The sequence below is a fragment of the Musca domestica genome, unplaced genomic scaffold (assembly GCF_030504385.1).
Source record: "Musca domestica strain aabys unplaced genomic scaffold, Musca_domestica.polishedcontigs.V.1.1 13, whole genome shotgun sequence".
In the NCBI taxonomy this organism is placed as follows: Eukaryota; Metazoa; Arthropoda; class Insecta; order Diptera; family Muscidae; genus Musca; species Musca domestica.
Window position 1 is genome coordinate 5,165,175 of NW_026712172.1, and position 18,051 is coordinate 5,183,225.

Genomic DNA, 18,051 nt, shown 5'->3' on the forward strand with positions numbered 1-18,051 from the left:
AAAATTGAAAGCTAGAAAAGACTAAAGCAAACCACACACGATACAACTGGTTGTACAACTTGGAGAGGTTGTATTCAAGTCTGTTTCGTTTATGGGCCGGTTGTACAAAGTTGTGTCCCAATTGTACAAAAAATCAACAATTTTTGATACTTAGCATGTTGTATCAACCGATTGTAACGTTTATGGGCATGTCGAATACAATATCATTCTGTGTTTATTTTTGAAGGGGCAACACCATTGTTTCGCACATCAAAACAACAAAAAAAAATCGATCAAATGTGTGATTTTAATGACTATTATAATATTGTAAAATGAAATTGCAAAAAGTAATAATAATAGAATTGCAAAAGTAATAAAGTAATAATAAGTAATAAAAATAATTTATAATATTTTATAATAAAAAATAAATAAATATATTAAAATCTATGAACAGTGAAGTTGTACCGCAATGTTGTATCGTGTGTGTTCCTTTACACAAAATAGTAGCACAATTTAAAGGAGAGCCGTATTGAAATGTAAATAATTTTGAAAAATATCAAGGTATTCGCATGTAACTTAAAACTTTTACCCCTTTATTTTTACATAGGCGATTCATAATTGCATCTAGAGAATGAAATTTATAGGCAAACTTTGGCATAACATCTGTCGCATTGGGAAGATATGATACATGCATCAAATTATATGAATTGTTCACAGTCGATGGTTTATATCCATAATTTTGTAAAAGTTTGCAGTTTTGGATTCTGTGGATAGAAAGACCGACTCACGTAGAGAGCGATCCGTTGCTCAGCATATTCTTGAACAACACTAATCACTACAACTCTTCTATTGAACACACATATCCATTCTTAATTTGTAAAATGCGTACTTAAGATAATGTACTTACAACTTTCTTTATTAATAGTTAGATGAACTAAAACATTTTTAAATAATAATCATACCGTAGAGCGTAATATACCTACATTTAATAATAAATATAATCAAATACATACACTAATTAATTGGTTGTTCAGTTTGGTTTTTGGTTATTCTTGCAAAAATTGTTGATGAGTGGAAATGGGCGGGAGGGATATGGGGTGATGTGAGCAATGGTATTTAATGACTAGATGTTGTGAAATAATGTCAACTGAAGTGGAGTGAGCTAACGCCTTATGTGATCAAACGTGGGGCATGCAGACCGTGCACATTTTCAATTGGTGGACAATGCGTTGCACCCGGAGGACCCCAGTCATGTAGTCCTCTAGAATTTGCCAAACGATGTGTTAGACGGTGGGCAATACTAAATCCTCCACTACCTTCCAGCTGTGTTAGAACTATAATGACTTGCCTAAAAATAGAGACGGATTGAAACTCCAAAAATCAGTACTACATCCAAATGCATGTATGTTACCTTTGAAGTGGCGGAACAGAGTCGACAGTTTTCAATTCACCTCTGGTGGAAACAACATTGTAGCTCTCCTGGCAGTCGCATTTGACATGGATCCATTTATTTTCATGTCGATTTTCAACCATTACTACCAAGCCAGCCCATCCCTTAAAGGAAACAACGGAAGCATTTTAGTGGTAATTATCGCTTTAAATGAAATTATCTACCTTGGTTAAATAATAAGCAGTCATGCCTTCTCTGCCTTCGTGGCGTTGTCCTTTGGTTAGCGTCAAACTGATGATGGCATCCGCTAAGAGATGTGGTGGGGGTGTTATCTGTTCAACAAGTAAACGTTTCGAGCTATGAATGGCTAAAATACAACGAGGATATTGGTGGGGATCCTCGATACCAGTATGCCAATGATTAAATGCTAAACAAACTAGTAAATAAATATCACGCTCCAACATTTTGTGGCAGCCCACAAATCCGCGAACCTGTACAGGAGAAATTTGGTGTTAGTTGTGCCATAGATCGAAAAATTAACTCAGCAAATTACCTGTCGTTTACTGTGTTCCACTAGGCGTCCAATTTCTGGAGATGCTGGAGAACGTGTGCGGAAAATGACCACACACAAGTCTAGCTGTGAACGTTGAGATTTCTCCGAATTTCTTTGGCCCTCTTGAAATAGTGTGAATTCGGCTTCCGTTGGTTCCAGAACGGTAAGGAGCACACAGGACATGGAACACAACGGCTGAAGAGTACCCTGAAGAAAGACAAACTCTTGAAAAATGGACGTTGTATTCTGCTTTATAACTTACCTTTAGACGAACTTCATTCCATCCCGAGCGTACTTTACAGATGTCTATGCAGTCAAAGTAATTTAGAACGTCTTCAAAGGATATCCAGAAAACGCCTTCTGAGGCTCCGTGGGGCATTAACGCCTCACGAAGCTCATCTGTCCATAGGTCTGAATCGTCGGACCAATCTCCACGCCATGAAAAGTGTCCCCATGGATTTCGCAATTTTAAAAGTCGATGCCCGTGTATATCTTTAACGTCCAGAACTGAATAGGCGTGTCGTGGTCGCAGACCTTTTCTATGATATTCGTCCTCATCGACTTTCATATTACCTCCACCACAGCTGGCACCCATTAGGAAACGTACACCTCTTGAACTCAAAAGCTGGGCCCAAATGAGGTCTTTGTCGAGTTCATCCTCACTGGGCATTGGTAAAGAGCTTGCCTGCAGCGGTATACTTTCGCAAGGTGCACCTGTTAACGTCGCTAAACCCTCAATGGCTCTACCGGAAACTAAAGCTTCGTAGCATCCGTGGATTTTGGCCACAGCCTTCTCAATAAGAGGGACCCACAGTTGTTTTCGTTTGGCTTGAGAATAAACTAGATGACCGCGTTTGTCGCATGGCAACAAATCATCTACTAATACCGTAGTCCACTTCCCATCTTTACACAGTCGAACTTGATACGCTCCCTGGGGACAAATCTCCTTGGTAACCAAAACTTCTCTAACGAGATCTTCCCGTTCGGCAAGTACGGCAAGAGCGCTCAACAGCCAACAATTACCCAAAACACCCTGACATATATCTGAAGGTAATGGTGTACGGAATACTGCCCACGGAGGAAAGGCACCTCCATCGCAATTGATTTCATGTGGCCTTCGCCACTGTACAACAGGATTTCCTTCTGCCAAACTCTGTTGTGGATTATAGTAGAGACTTTTCGGCGCCGGAGGAAAAGAATCATCAACAAACAGTTCATTATTGTCGCGGCAGTACTGAATTATATTTTCCCATTTATGCAATGCCTCGGCCTCCTCTATTCGCCGCAAGTTTTCCATTAACTTGCTCTCCTGTTGCAGTTCAGCAGAATGTCGATTTGTTTTATGCAGCAGTGCCATTTTTGTTATGTTATTCACTAAACCACGGGGACTAGAACACATTTCACAGACGACCGACGCTGAACAATTATCGTAGGTGCATGCAGGACATTGCCATGTTTTTATGGCCCCACCAGCGGCTCCACTCGAACTATGACGATTTTGAGATATTTGTTGACTTGTACTGCTGATGATATTGTTGCTAGAGGAAGCCACAACAGTGCTATTGCGCGATATGATACCACCCGAACCGCCGGTACTATGCCGCTTCGGAATGGCCCCAGATGAGGAACGATTTTGTCGCGGAGAAGGGCTTCTCGAAGTGCGTATTGACGGAAGTTGCAAATTTGTTGTTGGTGTTACATTTGTCGCCGATGTTCGGTGGTGTGGACCCACACCACCAGGTGATATTGCATCAGGAATGAATACACTACTACCTCCACTGTGATTAACACTGCGATGAATTTCTGAAAAATGATAAATTATAGTTGAATTAAAAATCGAAAAAAATCACATAAAAATTACCTTCGGGAATTGGACACACCATACGATCTCGGTCACTTTCGATTGGCAGTGTTCGAACAGCCTTGCAAGCACTACACACTCCCGTTGCCAGTGAGTTTTTCAACGTACATTGTGAACAAGTCCAAAATTCTCCCTTACGTAGTGTCATATCCTCTACAGAGGATATGCTTTTCAACTTTGATCCTCCGCAAACAACACAGGCATGATCTTTGATGGAATTGACCAGGGTACATTTTTTGCAAGTCCATGTTGTAATTGGGTCATTAGATCTTGGTAAATTATCTACAAAAAAAGTTAGAAAAGTTTTTACAAGACATTTAAAGTCAAATAAAAAAAGTTAAAACAAATTGAAATCTGCATAAAACTAATCGATACATAATACTAAAATGGAAACACAATATTACGCCAAAGCGGTTTATGGAAGATGGAAGTTTGTTTCTGGGAGATTTGTATTTTTTTTAATAAACTATGGTAATATCAAACGATCTTCCTGAGTTTGAAAATGTATCATCTGCTTCCAGGAGTTTATAACTCGAATAGATGACAGAAAACAGAGTTTGCAAAAATTCAGTTGTTAATATATATGAAGCCTCTTCTACACGAAAATGCTAAGAATTACTCACCAGTCGCATGAATATCAGTTTTGGTAACAGTTATTAAATTAGGCTGTGTCAAGGATGGTTGAGTGCGCAGATTTTCACAGATTTCGCAACGCTCAGTCCACATACGGTTGTATGCATAGGAACAGTTTGTACAAGTCCACATTCTTCGGGAATTTGGAATTGAGTTATTGTCAGTACGTGTAGCTGCCATTGGTGTGCCTACTCTATCTGCACCACGAACAGAAGTTGCTGGGACATTGGATCTAGAAATAATAGTTTCAATTATCAATAAGAAGATTGCCAGTAGTGGCGTATGTTAATAAATACTACGGGAATTGCGGTTGGAACTAATAAACACAATAGCCAGTTATGTGAAAGTTATTTTTGGGTTGATGTATGTGTGTTTGTGTTAAAAGTAAGTAAAACAATAAAAATAACAAAATATTCAAACAAGTTAATAGTTCGTTTTATTTGTGTCCCTTCTTTGAGTGAGGTAAAATAAGAAAAATAAAACTAAAGGAGTTAATACGTTATTTCAATATAATCACACATTATGGCATACATTTTAGATTCACTGGTCTTACGGGGACCCTTCCACACTTTTGCGTATATGGAATGTTCAGCATTGCTATCGCCTTTCAACGCATCTGCGGTAATTGTCGTTGTCGTCAATATTGGGTCAAATTTATTCGCGGCATGTGGGTGCGGGCCTGCTTTGTTGACTGCCTGTCCTTGGTTGTGATGGGTATGATGATCTAACCGTAGAGCACCACCACCTATTGCACCACTACTGCCACTTGCATCCAAAATTGTTGCTTCAGCCTGCAACATATTACCCATGATGTCAGATGCACTGCAAGAGGAAGAATTCGAAGAGCTGGAAGTGTGGCTGGTAGATACTCTTAACTTCACATTACCACTGCCATTATGGGCACTGTTAAAGTTATGGTTGTTATTATTCAATAAATGCGTCGTTATAGCCGTAGTGGCCGTTGCTACAGCCTTAGCTTGCAGTTCGGCTAAAGTGTGCTGCTGTTGTTGTACAGCTATACCAGCAGCTAATTCATTTGAATTCTTATTTTTTGATTTGTTATTCTTATTGACCACAGCATAGAGGGGATGGTTTGGTGCAGCAGTACTTGTGGCAGTTGTATCATCGTCGGTATCAGCAGCAATCTCACCCGCCCCTCGACTAGCAATCGAGGGTCTTTGTATAATGCAATCATTTTCATATATATGTTGTGACTTGTACATTCCCTTGCTAAATGTGGCATAGCATATTCCTGTGGTGGCGGTCTCATTGGAACTTCGTCGTTGAACGGGCTTACGTTCAATGCTGTCGCTTCTATCGCAATATTGGGGCAGGGATTCAGCCTTCATTACCGGCTGGCGATATCTCTGCCGTTCATCGCTTCCTAGTCCACCACCACCACCACTAACACCGTTTCCGCCGACATCGATTGTTGGCTGATGATGAGCGGCAGCAGTAGTGTTGGATTCTTGTGTGGCCCAGCAATCATTGACTGCAATGAATACACTGTTGCGCGGAATGGTAAACTTCTTGCTGGAATCATCTACTTTATTTGTTCGCGACAGTGTTGTTATAGTAAAATTACACTTTGGCTCACGATTCTGATTCTGGGTTTGGTTATGCTTTCGACAAATTGTGTCCTTACCGCCTACCAGTTGATTTAAACGTCTTGATGATTGCTGTTGTAATGGTGGCAGTTGTTCAAATGTTCTTCCTAGAGTGTTAAAAAATTACAACAATAATTGGCATGTCTATTTTTTGTGGTTTTCTATGAAATAAAAATTCAGCACATACAAGAATTAAAGTAAAAAAGTTAAAGACTCTTAGAAAGTATTAAGGAATTCAAAATAGGTAATTACTCAAAGGAAAAATTCAATGAAAGAAAACGTTGGAATATAACAACGAAACATCAAAAATTTGAAAACAAACAATTGTTATGCTTTATTGCTGTGTTTCTTTCTTCTCTTCATGCTTGTTTGCAATTATCTTGGATTAAGAGATTCGTGGCCTACATAAGATCGGACAAAGACACATTGTGATTTAAAAATTCAAAGAGAGTCATATCACAATAGTGCAAAAAGTATTAAGTTTATTGTAAAATTGTTGTCAAACGTAGTCTCCTTGGCCGACCTTGTGTAGACCATGTTAAGTTTCAAATTTAAATGTTAATGCAAGCCACACACGATACAACTGGTTGTACAGCTTGGAGAGTACTCAAATTGTGTGTTTCGATCACAAACGATAAAACTTAGTGTACAACCTCTTTGTACAACTTCACTTTTTGTAGAGTTTATTTGAGTTAAGATGATACCGGAAAAAATTCATGCTCTATAATTTATTATAAATTATTATTAATATTTGAAATTCCACTTTGTAAATTGAAATTCAACTTTATATATACATTAAAATCACACATTTGATTGAATTTCGTATTGTTTTGATTTGCGAAACAATGGTGCTCACACATTTGATTGAATTTCGTATTGTTTTGATTTGCGAAACAATGGTGCTGCCTCTTCAAAAATAAACACAAGATGAAATTGTATGCGACATGCCCACAAACGTTACAATCGGTTGCTACAACATGAAAAATATCAAAATATTTTGATTTTTTGAAACGATACAACCTCTTCAAGTTGTACAACCTGTTGTATCGTGTGTGGCTTGCATAAAGGTGAGCAGTCGATGTGTCTACCTGTATTCTTCTACCATGGCTCCTTTGTTCTTTCCGAAGAAGCCAGCCGATGACACCTTAAAGGTGAGAATACATAAAACGTCATCGGTTGGGTTTTTCGTAGGGGAACAAAGGAGTTCTAGGTTGACTTATTTCGATTTTGGCCCAGGCTCCTTTGTTCTTTTACGGAGAAGCCAGCCGATGATTTAAGCCAGTCAAAAAAGCTATTTATATACTTCCACCTTTAGGGTTAACAAGCTTAAATTATGAGCCGAAATTGAACGAAGTCAACATAAAGCTCCTTTGTTCTTTTAAGAAGCGTTTTATGTATTCTCACCTTAAATATGCATGTCGTTTTAGAAGCACATTTATTATAATTTGTCAATAATATATAGACTTTTCGTTCCAATCGAATGCGGGGAGAGACATGAAATTGTTCTTGACTTTTCAACATACAAAAATTTGTTAAAAATAAAATATAACTATTGCAGTAAGTTTTCATATAAAACTGACGATTTTTTATATCAAATTGATACTTTCTAAATGTCTCGAAAAATATTAAGGTAAAGGTGAGAGTACATAAACAGATTTTTTGACTGGCTTAAGTCATCGGTTGGATTCTTCGTAAAAGAACAAAGTTTGACTTAGTTCAATTTTGGCCCGTTATTCATACTTGTTGCCCAAGTGTCCTCTGTTCTTTACGAAGAAGCCAGTCTAAGACTTAAGCCAGTCAAAAAAGCGTTTTATGTATTCTCACCTTAAATCCATGGTGCAATAAGGAGGTAAAAAAGATTCGTAAAACTACGGAAATACAGCACTGAGGCTATGCCCGCTTCCTATCAGAACTATTCAAAATTATATGCGACAAGTTGTTGTCATTAATTTGATATATTTCCTCAAACACCAGGAATTAATGAAATGTCTGGATTTTCTTTCAAAAATATGGTCTAAACTCTTTAATGGCAAATTCCGCAATCTACGTTTCTTCCAATCATTGACTTTGAAAATAATTTATTTTTATTTTTTAAAACAACAAAAACAACACAAAAATGGCAATTTTTACATATGAAGTTTCCAAAAAACAAGCTTTGTCGTAATTTTCGCCCATGTTGCTACCTGGTATTTCTACCATGGGTAAAACGGAACAACTCCAGTTTAGTACAAACTCCCCGATTGGGGGGACGGCCCCAGGATCCCAGATTTTTGACCCGAAAATCTAAACTAGAGTTGTCTCGTTCTACTCATGGTAGAAATGGCAGGTAGCAATAAAAGCGAAAATTACGACAAGGCTACTTTTTTGGAAACTTCATATGTCAAAATTGTATGCAAAACGATTTTTTTGACACATCAAATTTGAGACAAACTGGTTTGGTTTGCACCAATCAGAACATTGAATTTTGTAACATGAACAATTTTGTTTTCTTTTATTAAAATTTTTATTTTACACGGTTCTCAAATTGAAATAAAAGATTTTAATGGACTCTATCGACGCTGTGCGTATCATTTTTAAAATAGCTCTCCGACTTCCCTAGGTATTAATGTGCATGGATATCTTAAGATCATTGCAAACTTATTTTACACCCCTCTTTGCAGATCAGCTATAAATTGTCTTTGTCAAATACAATTCCAATTTTAGCTACCTATCATTTAAACAAGGAATATTTAGTGCAATCAAAATTTTGACAAGCTACACAACGCGGGAGTATTTCACTGGCAGTTCTGCGCTTTACATAAACGTTAAAGGAATGTCTTTGAAGATTGTTGAATACTATCGGGGGATTCGAGGATCTTTGTATCAGTAGAAACAGGTTACGTCTCACAATGTGTTGTAAACATGGCCGCTTGTGTCGCTAATTTTGGATTCAACAAATATTGAAACGGAGTCGCATCAAAATTGAGCAAAGTTTTGGCTAACACATGCCTTAGGTTAATTTCCAAACGTGTTTGTATCAAACTGTAAAGGTTTTTATACAAAACTAGAATCCCAAATAAAATTGTATTCCGATTGCATTTTAGTCATTTATTTAAAACATTCAAACCGCATAATGTTAATAGTTTAATGAAGGCATGTGGGAGTTCGATTTTTATACTTAAAAAAGAATAACGAAGATTTTTAATTTCAGTTACTAACGTTTCAGTCGCATTTTCAGCAGAATTATGCAAATTGTTTTACATTTTCCGCGCTCTGGTCTCAGAGATTTTCTCGATTAACTCTCATTTGCTTTATATACATTTTCAAATCGTTCAAAAAAAATTTTATACGCATATATGTGGCGAATTCAAATTACAATCATATTAAGTTGCCACCAGCTGTCTTGATAGGGTAACCTTGTAATTCTACCATAGCTTTACCTTACCTTTTGTTGTACCATGTGCAAACCTATTTTGCCCCAATTCATGACCTACATAATAAAGTCGGCCTGTAAGCCCATATGACAACTAACTTTTCTCTCAAAAGACATTTTGGGATTTGAAATTCAAAAAGAGTCAAATCACAATAGTGCAAAAACTAGTCTTCTTGGGCGACCATATACAGGCCTTGCCCAAATTTGATACCGGTCGTGTCATATGTTATATCGGTTGTTACATTTCAACATATCCGATTTTACCAAAGGACATTAGTATATAATGGAAGGAGTATTCGCAGAGTGTTTGACTGGTAAAAACGTTTTAGAACAGCGATGACATTTTTTACCAACAAAAACGTTTTATTTTATAAAAATTTTTGCTTTCTTGTTACTAAAAGAAATGACATAGACATTTTAATACCAAACAAAAAAAATGCCATTCAACTTCCTACCACAATGTAAATTACTTTTTAGCCCCTTTGGAACTCTACAATCGCCGCCGAATTCATCAATGTTTCAATTTAATAAAATAAACAGTACGCAGGAAGCTAATAAAATGAGCTTTACATGATACGATTGTTGAATGTATTCTCGAGTTAATTACACTATTACAGTAACAATACAATTTTTTATTTAGCGGTGGGCTATCCAAATTACGTTCGTTATCTCTTGAATACCATCAATCAGTTATGATTATCGAATTCTAATGACTCAATATTGACTGACTAACTGACATTAATTAAACAACATAAATAAAAGAGGGAATATACAAGGAGGTAATTTCAATTTGGGTTTTCTAACAGTTCTACTTTTCATAATTCTTACTTGAAAGCAATGATCAAGGTACTAACTAACATTTCTCTAATTGGAAGGATAATGTCGAAAAGTCATGAAGTGGTTATAGAATTAAGACTTTTTAGAAAGTATTTTTGTTTTATATACATCCATACAACTCAAAATAATACAAACTTATATATTAACGGAAGAAAGCACAAAAAGCAAAACAAAGACAAAAATAATAAAATCAACGAAAAGAACACCAAAGTACAAAGTGTAAATATGCATAAACTTGCTCACCAAATAATTCATTCGAGCTCGAAGCTCCACTGGCGGAAGAGTATTTATGCATAAATGTTTCTGGTAAGTTGAATATATCTTTGCGAGTATTAACAAAGCATATGTGACAACTGCGGCAGGAAAATGCCTTTTCCGATGTTAAGCTTTGTGTTCTACGAAAATATGGCGCCCTTTTGCCATTTCGCTTTGATTTTCCGTCGAGATTTTGACCACTATCGAAACTTGATTGCTTACAATTTGGCAACTTTCGATGGTTAAGAGTTTCCTTATATATGGGCGCTAAATAGCTAACCGTATCGCAGATCAAGCAGTGCCAAGTTACCGAATTGTTGTCCGTGTCACATTTATCGCAAATCCAACGACGATTGAGGGAAGGATTCGAAAAATGATGAAACAGTTCAATGGAATTTTTAACGTATTTTCTAGTATTTTCACAGTCAATGCAGTTTGCCGGCAAATTTTGTTGATTACGTTGCGGTCGCTTCAGGCAACCTCTAAGTAATGATTTATAGACGCGTTTGTATTCCGTCCTGAAATTTAATTTGATGTTAATGTTTAATATATATATTATATTAAATACATTTATATATGGCCTACGTACACACATAATAAAATATATGTTAACGTGAACCAAATCAAATAAAAAGAAAAAATTCTGAAAAATAGAAATTCACCCTAAAATAAAGAGCAAGCTATGTAACCCACATCCACAAACGGAACCTTTACTGAAACGCCTTTTTATTTGGAAAATTCACAAATGCTAGACAAGAAAGTAACAACTATTAAAATCAATCGAATGTTTAAAAAACCATTTACGTATCATAACCGAGGCCAATACTTTTTAAACAAGAACAGACTTCTGTGACAATTCACTACTCCATTATAATGTGTATGTATGCACATTCCAATTATAATTTAATACCCCTACTATTTGCTTATGTCGTATTTTGATAACAATTTTCAATAGATAAGAAAATAAACGAGGAGTAGAAGAAAAACTTTCTATAAAAAATTTGATATATTTTTTGGGAAATGTTCTGTTAGGTGTGTTATTTGTGAGTTCCATATTAAAATTGTAAAATATCACATTAAAAAAATTTTAGGAAATTTTATATAAACTGTGAAGTCAAATAACTAGGTTTGGGATAGTTTAGTTCAGAATTCTGAACGAAACATTATCTTACAGAGAATGAGAAAGAGATGACAATAAAGAAATAATAAAAAATAATTCTCAAATTAAAGTTCTTTATGAATTAACAGGGATTCCAACCGATTTGTATCACGTCCTTGTTCGGAGAGCTACTCATATTCGTCCTAAAAAAGTAAAATAATGCAGATCGCTCACACAAAAACTATGTATCTCTTGAAACTCGAAACCTTCACAGCATTAACAGGTAAAAAGCAGTTAAGATCGGCCGTGTCGATCTTTTACCATTTACCTTCTACCATTTGGAAAGAACTTAAAAATTTCAAAAAATTCCGAAAAATACTGCTTAAATGAAACTCGAGCTATACGAAGACGTGAACTTGCACAAGTAATTTTTTGTCATAGGCTATAGTACCCATTAAGATCTTCAAATACGAAATTCGAAAAAATTCCGGTGAATAATGTCGTGGAGCGACACGATCCATGCCAACTGGCAAAATACAAACGAGTGCAAAATTTTAGCCTCCTATCTCAATTCGTTCGAAAGAATACGTAATTACAACATGCAGACAAATAGACAGAAGGATACCTCTAAATCGAGTTAGAATTTTTTACTTATCCAGAACATATAACATTGTAGGGTCTATCATGAGTATTTCGAGGAGTTAGAAACGGAATGGCAAAGCTCATATACCATCCATTGAATGGTGGATGGAATAAAAATATGTGTAATTAGAACATGTTATGAATAGCTATAACACAATCGTAGTGTTATAATCCCTTAAACAAATTGTGAAATGGAACTTTCAGGACTTTATTTTAAATCATTTTTAATACACCCGAAGCAACTATTAATATAGAGAAGTTCAGCCTTACTTTTACAAGAGAGTTTGGTCTGCATTAAATGCATATTTAATATCATGAACTTTAGAGCAATCGCTCTGCTCCTTCACTTTAAATGGTTAAAATGGCAAAAGAAGCAAAAGCGGTGACTCCTCAGTGTTTGCTCACCTATTGATGTAAAGAAACCCGCTTCGAGTAAAAACTTGCAAACCTTGAAGATTCGTACACGTGAAGGAACGGAGTTAATATTAACAGGAAAAAAAGTATGTCAGTCATTTATATAATAGCTCCAACACGAAGATAAAAGAAGTCTATTCAATAGTGCTTATTATACACACAACATCAGACATACATAAGTATATACATTGATACCTATGTACCATACATATGTGAGTTATGACTCCAATGCAAGTAATTTATAATGGTATTTACATACTCACAATTTTCCAGGGATATAGGTAAATATTTATCAGATTAAAATATTGTCGAGGCAATTCGTTGCATTATGTTTGCAAAATTTTTAATTGGGTTTTCCCAAAACATCTAACAAATGATGACGTGAAAATTCAAGGACATTTGTTGTTAACGCACTACACTTGACTTTAACGACCTACCGAGTACATTTATTTAGCTTGCAAAATAAGTACTAGTTGCAACATATTTTTATGAATGTTCGTGGAATTCTCTTTTACAATTGTGCTGGAGTTATGCAAACAAATTATTGTGTTATTGTTTTGAAAGTATTACTGTTGGCTTGAGCATTTGTAACAATTCAGGAGAACACCTGACACCATGACACACTGACTGTGGTAACATTTTTCAATCTACACTATATATTATTTTTTATACACCTTTAATTGATTACAAAATATTATCTATAGTATTTTAACTGAAACTGATCAATTGAAAATAGCTCACCATTGTGAAACCAAATGAAAAAAACATGTACGCACGGACCGACCGACCAACCAGCAAGCATGCCTGACGATTTAAAACTTAAATTTGGTTTTCTGTTTTCTTTTGCTTCTGTCCTTTGCAGAGTCGTTTTGACATTTCTGTTCGTATAATAGCTTTTGTTGTTGTCTACCCAACAAGAACAAAAATCAATAACAGTCTTGAGTCTCGTAAACAAAAAGGTTTGTTGGCACTCGAATCGATTTTTCACATTACTTAAACGAGAGCCACGAGTCGTCCCCAACGACGAGGACAAAGCAATACAAACAGAGAGAACTGCACACAAAACATTACTCTCTCACACATATGGACAAAGGACGACACACATATGTTAGACAATGTAAAAGACAAAATATCAAATGAAAATGGGCGCCTATACAGGAGGAATATTGTCCACAGATTAATATGTTCCCTAATTTTAAGAGGATACAAACCTGTTGGCCTGAGTGTCCTCACGATCAGTATCAAGTGGTTGCTGTATTGCAGTTTGTTGTGGAACCGGGCTGGGATTTTGATATTGTATCTGTGTTTGTTGATTGCTAGAGAATGTTGATGGCGACTTGTTGTCTCCCGGTGTCGTTGGTCCTTTGGCACTGTTTGCTCCTCCCGTAGAATGTTTACTGCCCAAATCGGTATTTGTATTGTCGCTATTTTTTAGAGTGCCATCACACACCTTGCGCATTGAACCACAGTTTAGACATTTTAGGGATTCCGTCGGATTGATAATATTGCAATTTGTGCATTGCCACTGTAGAACAGATGCTATTGTGCCCATCCTTACAATTTTTAACCCCTTTGTGTCTTAAAGCGATGGATGATTATAATAACACTTATTTCTTTATATGAAGTCCACCAATCCATCCAGCAATTCATTCATTCCTTTTTTGGCCGACCACCCACAAATTTCCACCCCTTTTTTAAGAGCGTCATCCAATCTTAAAAATCCATTTGAAGTTTATATTTTAGGCTATTATTTCAAGTGGAGGACTTTCCTGGGATCCCATTTTAGACATATATCGCTCAAAAATCCAGTTAAACAAATATATACACTACTTTTTTACACGAAAAAAATATTTGCGACCACCAACTAGAAGGCAAAGTAAAAGATAAATTGACTGCAACGACGGCCGCTGCTGTCGATTAATTTTCGTCGCCGATCTGTCTGTTATGATTGGCTTCGACTTGTTTAAAGTACAATTGCAGTGTTTTATTTAATGTAAATTCAAAAATATGATGCTATTATTTAGTTTGTTTGTTTCAAAAACGAAAGCTTTGGTTGTGAAATCTTTATCTAGATGAGCTTTAATTTGTATATATCACTGTCAAAGACAGGTTATGTTCAAATTATCGCAGCAACAGTTTTCATTTTTGCCTTTGCGCAGCCAGAGCGTAGTAAATCTCGAAGATTATAAAAAGTTGCCAGCAATTTCAAACACTGATTCAACCATGGTACAATGAAGAGAAGGTAGGATTCAACCATGGTACAATGAAGAGAAGGTAGGCCAACTTTGAAAAAATTGCAAGTATAGAGGTCTACCTGTTTGGCTTGTAATGTCAGAATTAATATCAAAACAATAAAAAATTAAACAACTTGTTGCATTTATTTTGAATAAATAATTGAAAACCGCGATAACTGAATGAAAGGTCAACACTTCTTTTCAAAATTATGTACTATATATCTCTAAGGGATTATTTCGCTACAAAAACCCTAGATTTTGTCGATGCATACGTTGAAATAAACATTTTGAAAACACCCGAATTTCAATGTTTTCTGAACAATTTTTTTGTTATTGAAAAGAAAACACATACATAAACAAATAAATATGACATATTAAGCCAAGAAAATAAAAAAATTGAAATCATATGGTATCATAGCCCTACCTTGATATCATTGTACCATGGATTCAACTACTGGTTTTATTTACATACCAAGGGAACTTACATTAGACACGGTCTTTTAGGGTGGGAATACATAAAGCGCATATTAGGCTGGATTAAGTCAAAGAGGAACAAAGGAGTTTTAGGTTGACTTAGTTCGATTTTGGCCCTAGGCTCCTTTGTTCATTTCCGAAGAAGCCAGTCGATGATATAAGCCAAATCAGCGCTCTATGTATTCCCACCTTTAATGTGGTCGTGCAAAACCAAGTACAATTCTATTAAAATGTTTATTACACTTACATGACCATTCGGAGTAAATCAGTTGGTATGAAAAATACAAAACAATTAAGTCTATTTACTTACCGTCACAAGAAGATATTTTGTCTGTAAGACGTAGACGTTCAAAAAAATCAAAAAAATAAAGTTAAAATCAGAAATAGTGCAGTGTCTTTTAAACGTGTAATAAAAATCAGTATCCGTCACATGATTCTGATTAATTAGGATCCCGTCAAATATGATTTATTCAAAATTAGAATGATTTTGAAAATCAGTCGGTCCTTCATAACGACCCATGACTGAATCAAAAGGAGGCAGGAGGCAGAATCATAGTACGAAAAGTAAACAAACAAAACGTAAACAAGTTTTGACATTTCGTCTGATTTTTAAAATCTTTTGTAAATGTACGTCTGACGTTTCGTCTGATTTTGAAAATCTGCTGTAAAAGTACGTTTACATTCGATATATATCAAGGTTAACCAAGACCAAATTGTTCAAAGGAAAATTTCAGATATTTGGCTGACTTCTTCGTATAGGAATAAAGGAGTTTAAGGTAAATAAGTTCGATTTTGGCCCTACGCTCCTTTGTTATTTTCCGAAGAAGCAGGTATGTGACCTAAGGTGAAAATACCTACAATACTTGTTTGATTGGTTTAAGCCATCGAACCAACATCGAACTAAATCAACCAAAACTATTTTGTTCCTCTACGAAGAAGCCAGCCGATGACTTGAGATGAGAATATATAGGGGTGAGAATACATAAAGCGCATATTTGGCTGGCTTAAGTCATCGGCTGGCTACACAGAATCAGAGGTGGGAGCTGTTTTTTTATGCATTGAATTTTGAGGTAAAGTCATGGTATAATTATTACAGGTAACAGCAAGTCCCAGCTGATTTCACTCTACTGTAATACTAGTGTCAAACTCGATATGACGTTTTGTGATTTAATTCCATTTCTTGATATACAATAGGTATACCCTTTTTTGATATAAAATTTTACTGCAGGGCAATGTGAACATATTTTTCGTCTAATAATAGAAAAAAACGCCGTTGTACTTAACAAAACGCCAAAGGCGATGGTTCGGAAAACTTTTTTTGTAGTTAAAGAACATCGACACCACGTTAGATAATATATTCGTATATTTTATGTTTCCTAAAATTGCAAAATGTAGAAAACTTTATGTATGTATTCTGCTTGGTTTCAACGTGAAAGAGATGTTGCCTTTTCCACGATTTTCTAGCGATTGCTTGAAGTGTTGAGAGATTAGGACCAACAGCTAACAACTATACATTCAGGCGAATGATATGAAAGCATTCAAACTAAATAATTGAGGAACTATTCTTCTGTATTTTAAATTTAATAACCCAAATTCCAAAAATGTATATATTGGAAATTAAAATAATTTATTGAAAATTAATTATTTGGTGTACATTTTCGTTTTAATTATTTGGTTTACATATTTCTGACACTTTTATTACTTACAAAACCAAATTTGTATGTGTTTGTTGTTACGATTGTTGTACAACAAAACTTGATGTTACCTATATTATTCTACCATGAGGTAAAGTAGAGAAAATGCATAGTTGGCGATGCTAATTTGAAATGTGGTTAAATTTATTGCATTGTACCACGCGAAATAATATAAAATTCCACATGTTTGAAATTAATTAATTAATTTAATTTTAATTTAATACATTTGAAATTAAAATAATTTATTGAAAATTAATTGTTTTGTTTTCTTTTTTTGGGCACATAATAATTGTTGTTACGTTTGTTGTTCAACAACACTCGCTGTTACTTGTATCATTTTACCTTGGCTTGGTTCGATTTTGGCACTAGGCTCCTTTGTTATTTTCCGAAGAAGCCAGCCGACGACTTAAGACAGTCAGTATTCTCACCTAAGGTGAGAATACATAAAACGCTTTTTTGACTGACTTAAGTCATGGGCTGAATTATTCGAAAAAAGAAAAAAGGAGCAAAGGGTCAAAATCGAACTAAGTCAACCTAAAACTCCTTTGTTCCTCTACGAAGAAGCCAGCCGATGACTTCAGCCAAAAAAGCTTTTTATGTACTCTCACCTAGTGTCAAATAGACTTTAACATATGTAACAATTGGTTTGTTTACTTTACATTTTTTCACAAAATGTTCTCCATAAAATTGAATCTAAGATAGAGGGACTGTATTGTTTCATCCCAAAATTATACATTTTGTTGCCCGTTAACGTGGAAAATATGCATTTCTGTTGCATCTAAATTTGAAATAATTTTCTTTTTTATTCAAAACAAAATTCACATATACAAACTCTGTATATGTTTTGACATAATAGGGACAATAAAAAAAATGTATTTAGGAGATATCTTTGGTATACCTCATGCCAGAACTTGCAGTTACCTTGTAAAACTGCTATCAGACAACAAGGTTTTTGCATATCTAGTCT

The 18,051-nt window shown here is 35.4% G+C and overlaps 1 protein-coding gene across 2 annotated transcripts; it reads right to left on the reverse strand.

The window, feature by feature from the left end:
- Positions 1-868: 868 nt before the first annotated feature.
- Positions 869-14,568, reverse strand: LOC101892722 (calpain-D). 2 transcript variants are annotated; one of them, XM_005179313.4, is made up of 10 exons: positions 13,894-14,568; positions 10,516-11,045; positions 4,948-6,130; positions 4,407-4,648; positions 3,784-4,065; positions 2,185-3,725; positions 1,923-2,129; positions 1,594-1,860; positions 1,391-1,533; positions 869-1,327 (listed from the first exon to the last, which is right to left on the reverse strand). In XM_005179313.4, exons 1-10 carry the CDS (start codon positions 14,232-14,234, stop codon positions 1,150-1,152), a joined length of 4,914 nt encoding a protein of 1,637 aa, XP_005179370.2. In that variant the 5' UTR covers positions 14,235-14,568; the 3' UTR covers positions 869-1,149. The 2 variants fall into 2 exon arrangements, with proteins under 2 accessions (XP_005179370.2, XP_019890894.2); XM_020035335.2 differs by lacking the exons at positions 10,516-11,045; positions 13,894-14,568 and adding an exon at positions 13,424-13,499.
- Positions 14,569-18,051: the final 3,483 nt, after the last annotated feature.

Coding starts and splice junctions, on each gene's coding strand:
- LOC101892722 (XM_005179313.4), bottom strand. CDS start 14,234: ATGGGCACAATAGCATCTGTTCTACAGTGGCAATGCACAAATTGCAAT. Junction 3,726..3,783: donor GGTGTGTCCAATTCCCGAAG/GTAATTTTTATG, acceptor ATCATTTTTCAG/AAATTCATCGCAGTGTTAAT. Junction 1,534..1,593: donor CTGCTTATTATTTAACCAAG/GTAGATAATTTC, acceptor GTTTCCTTTAAG/GGATGGGCTGGCTTGGTAGT.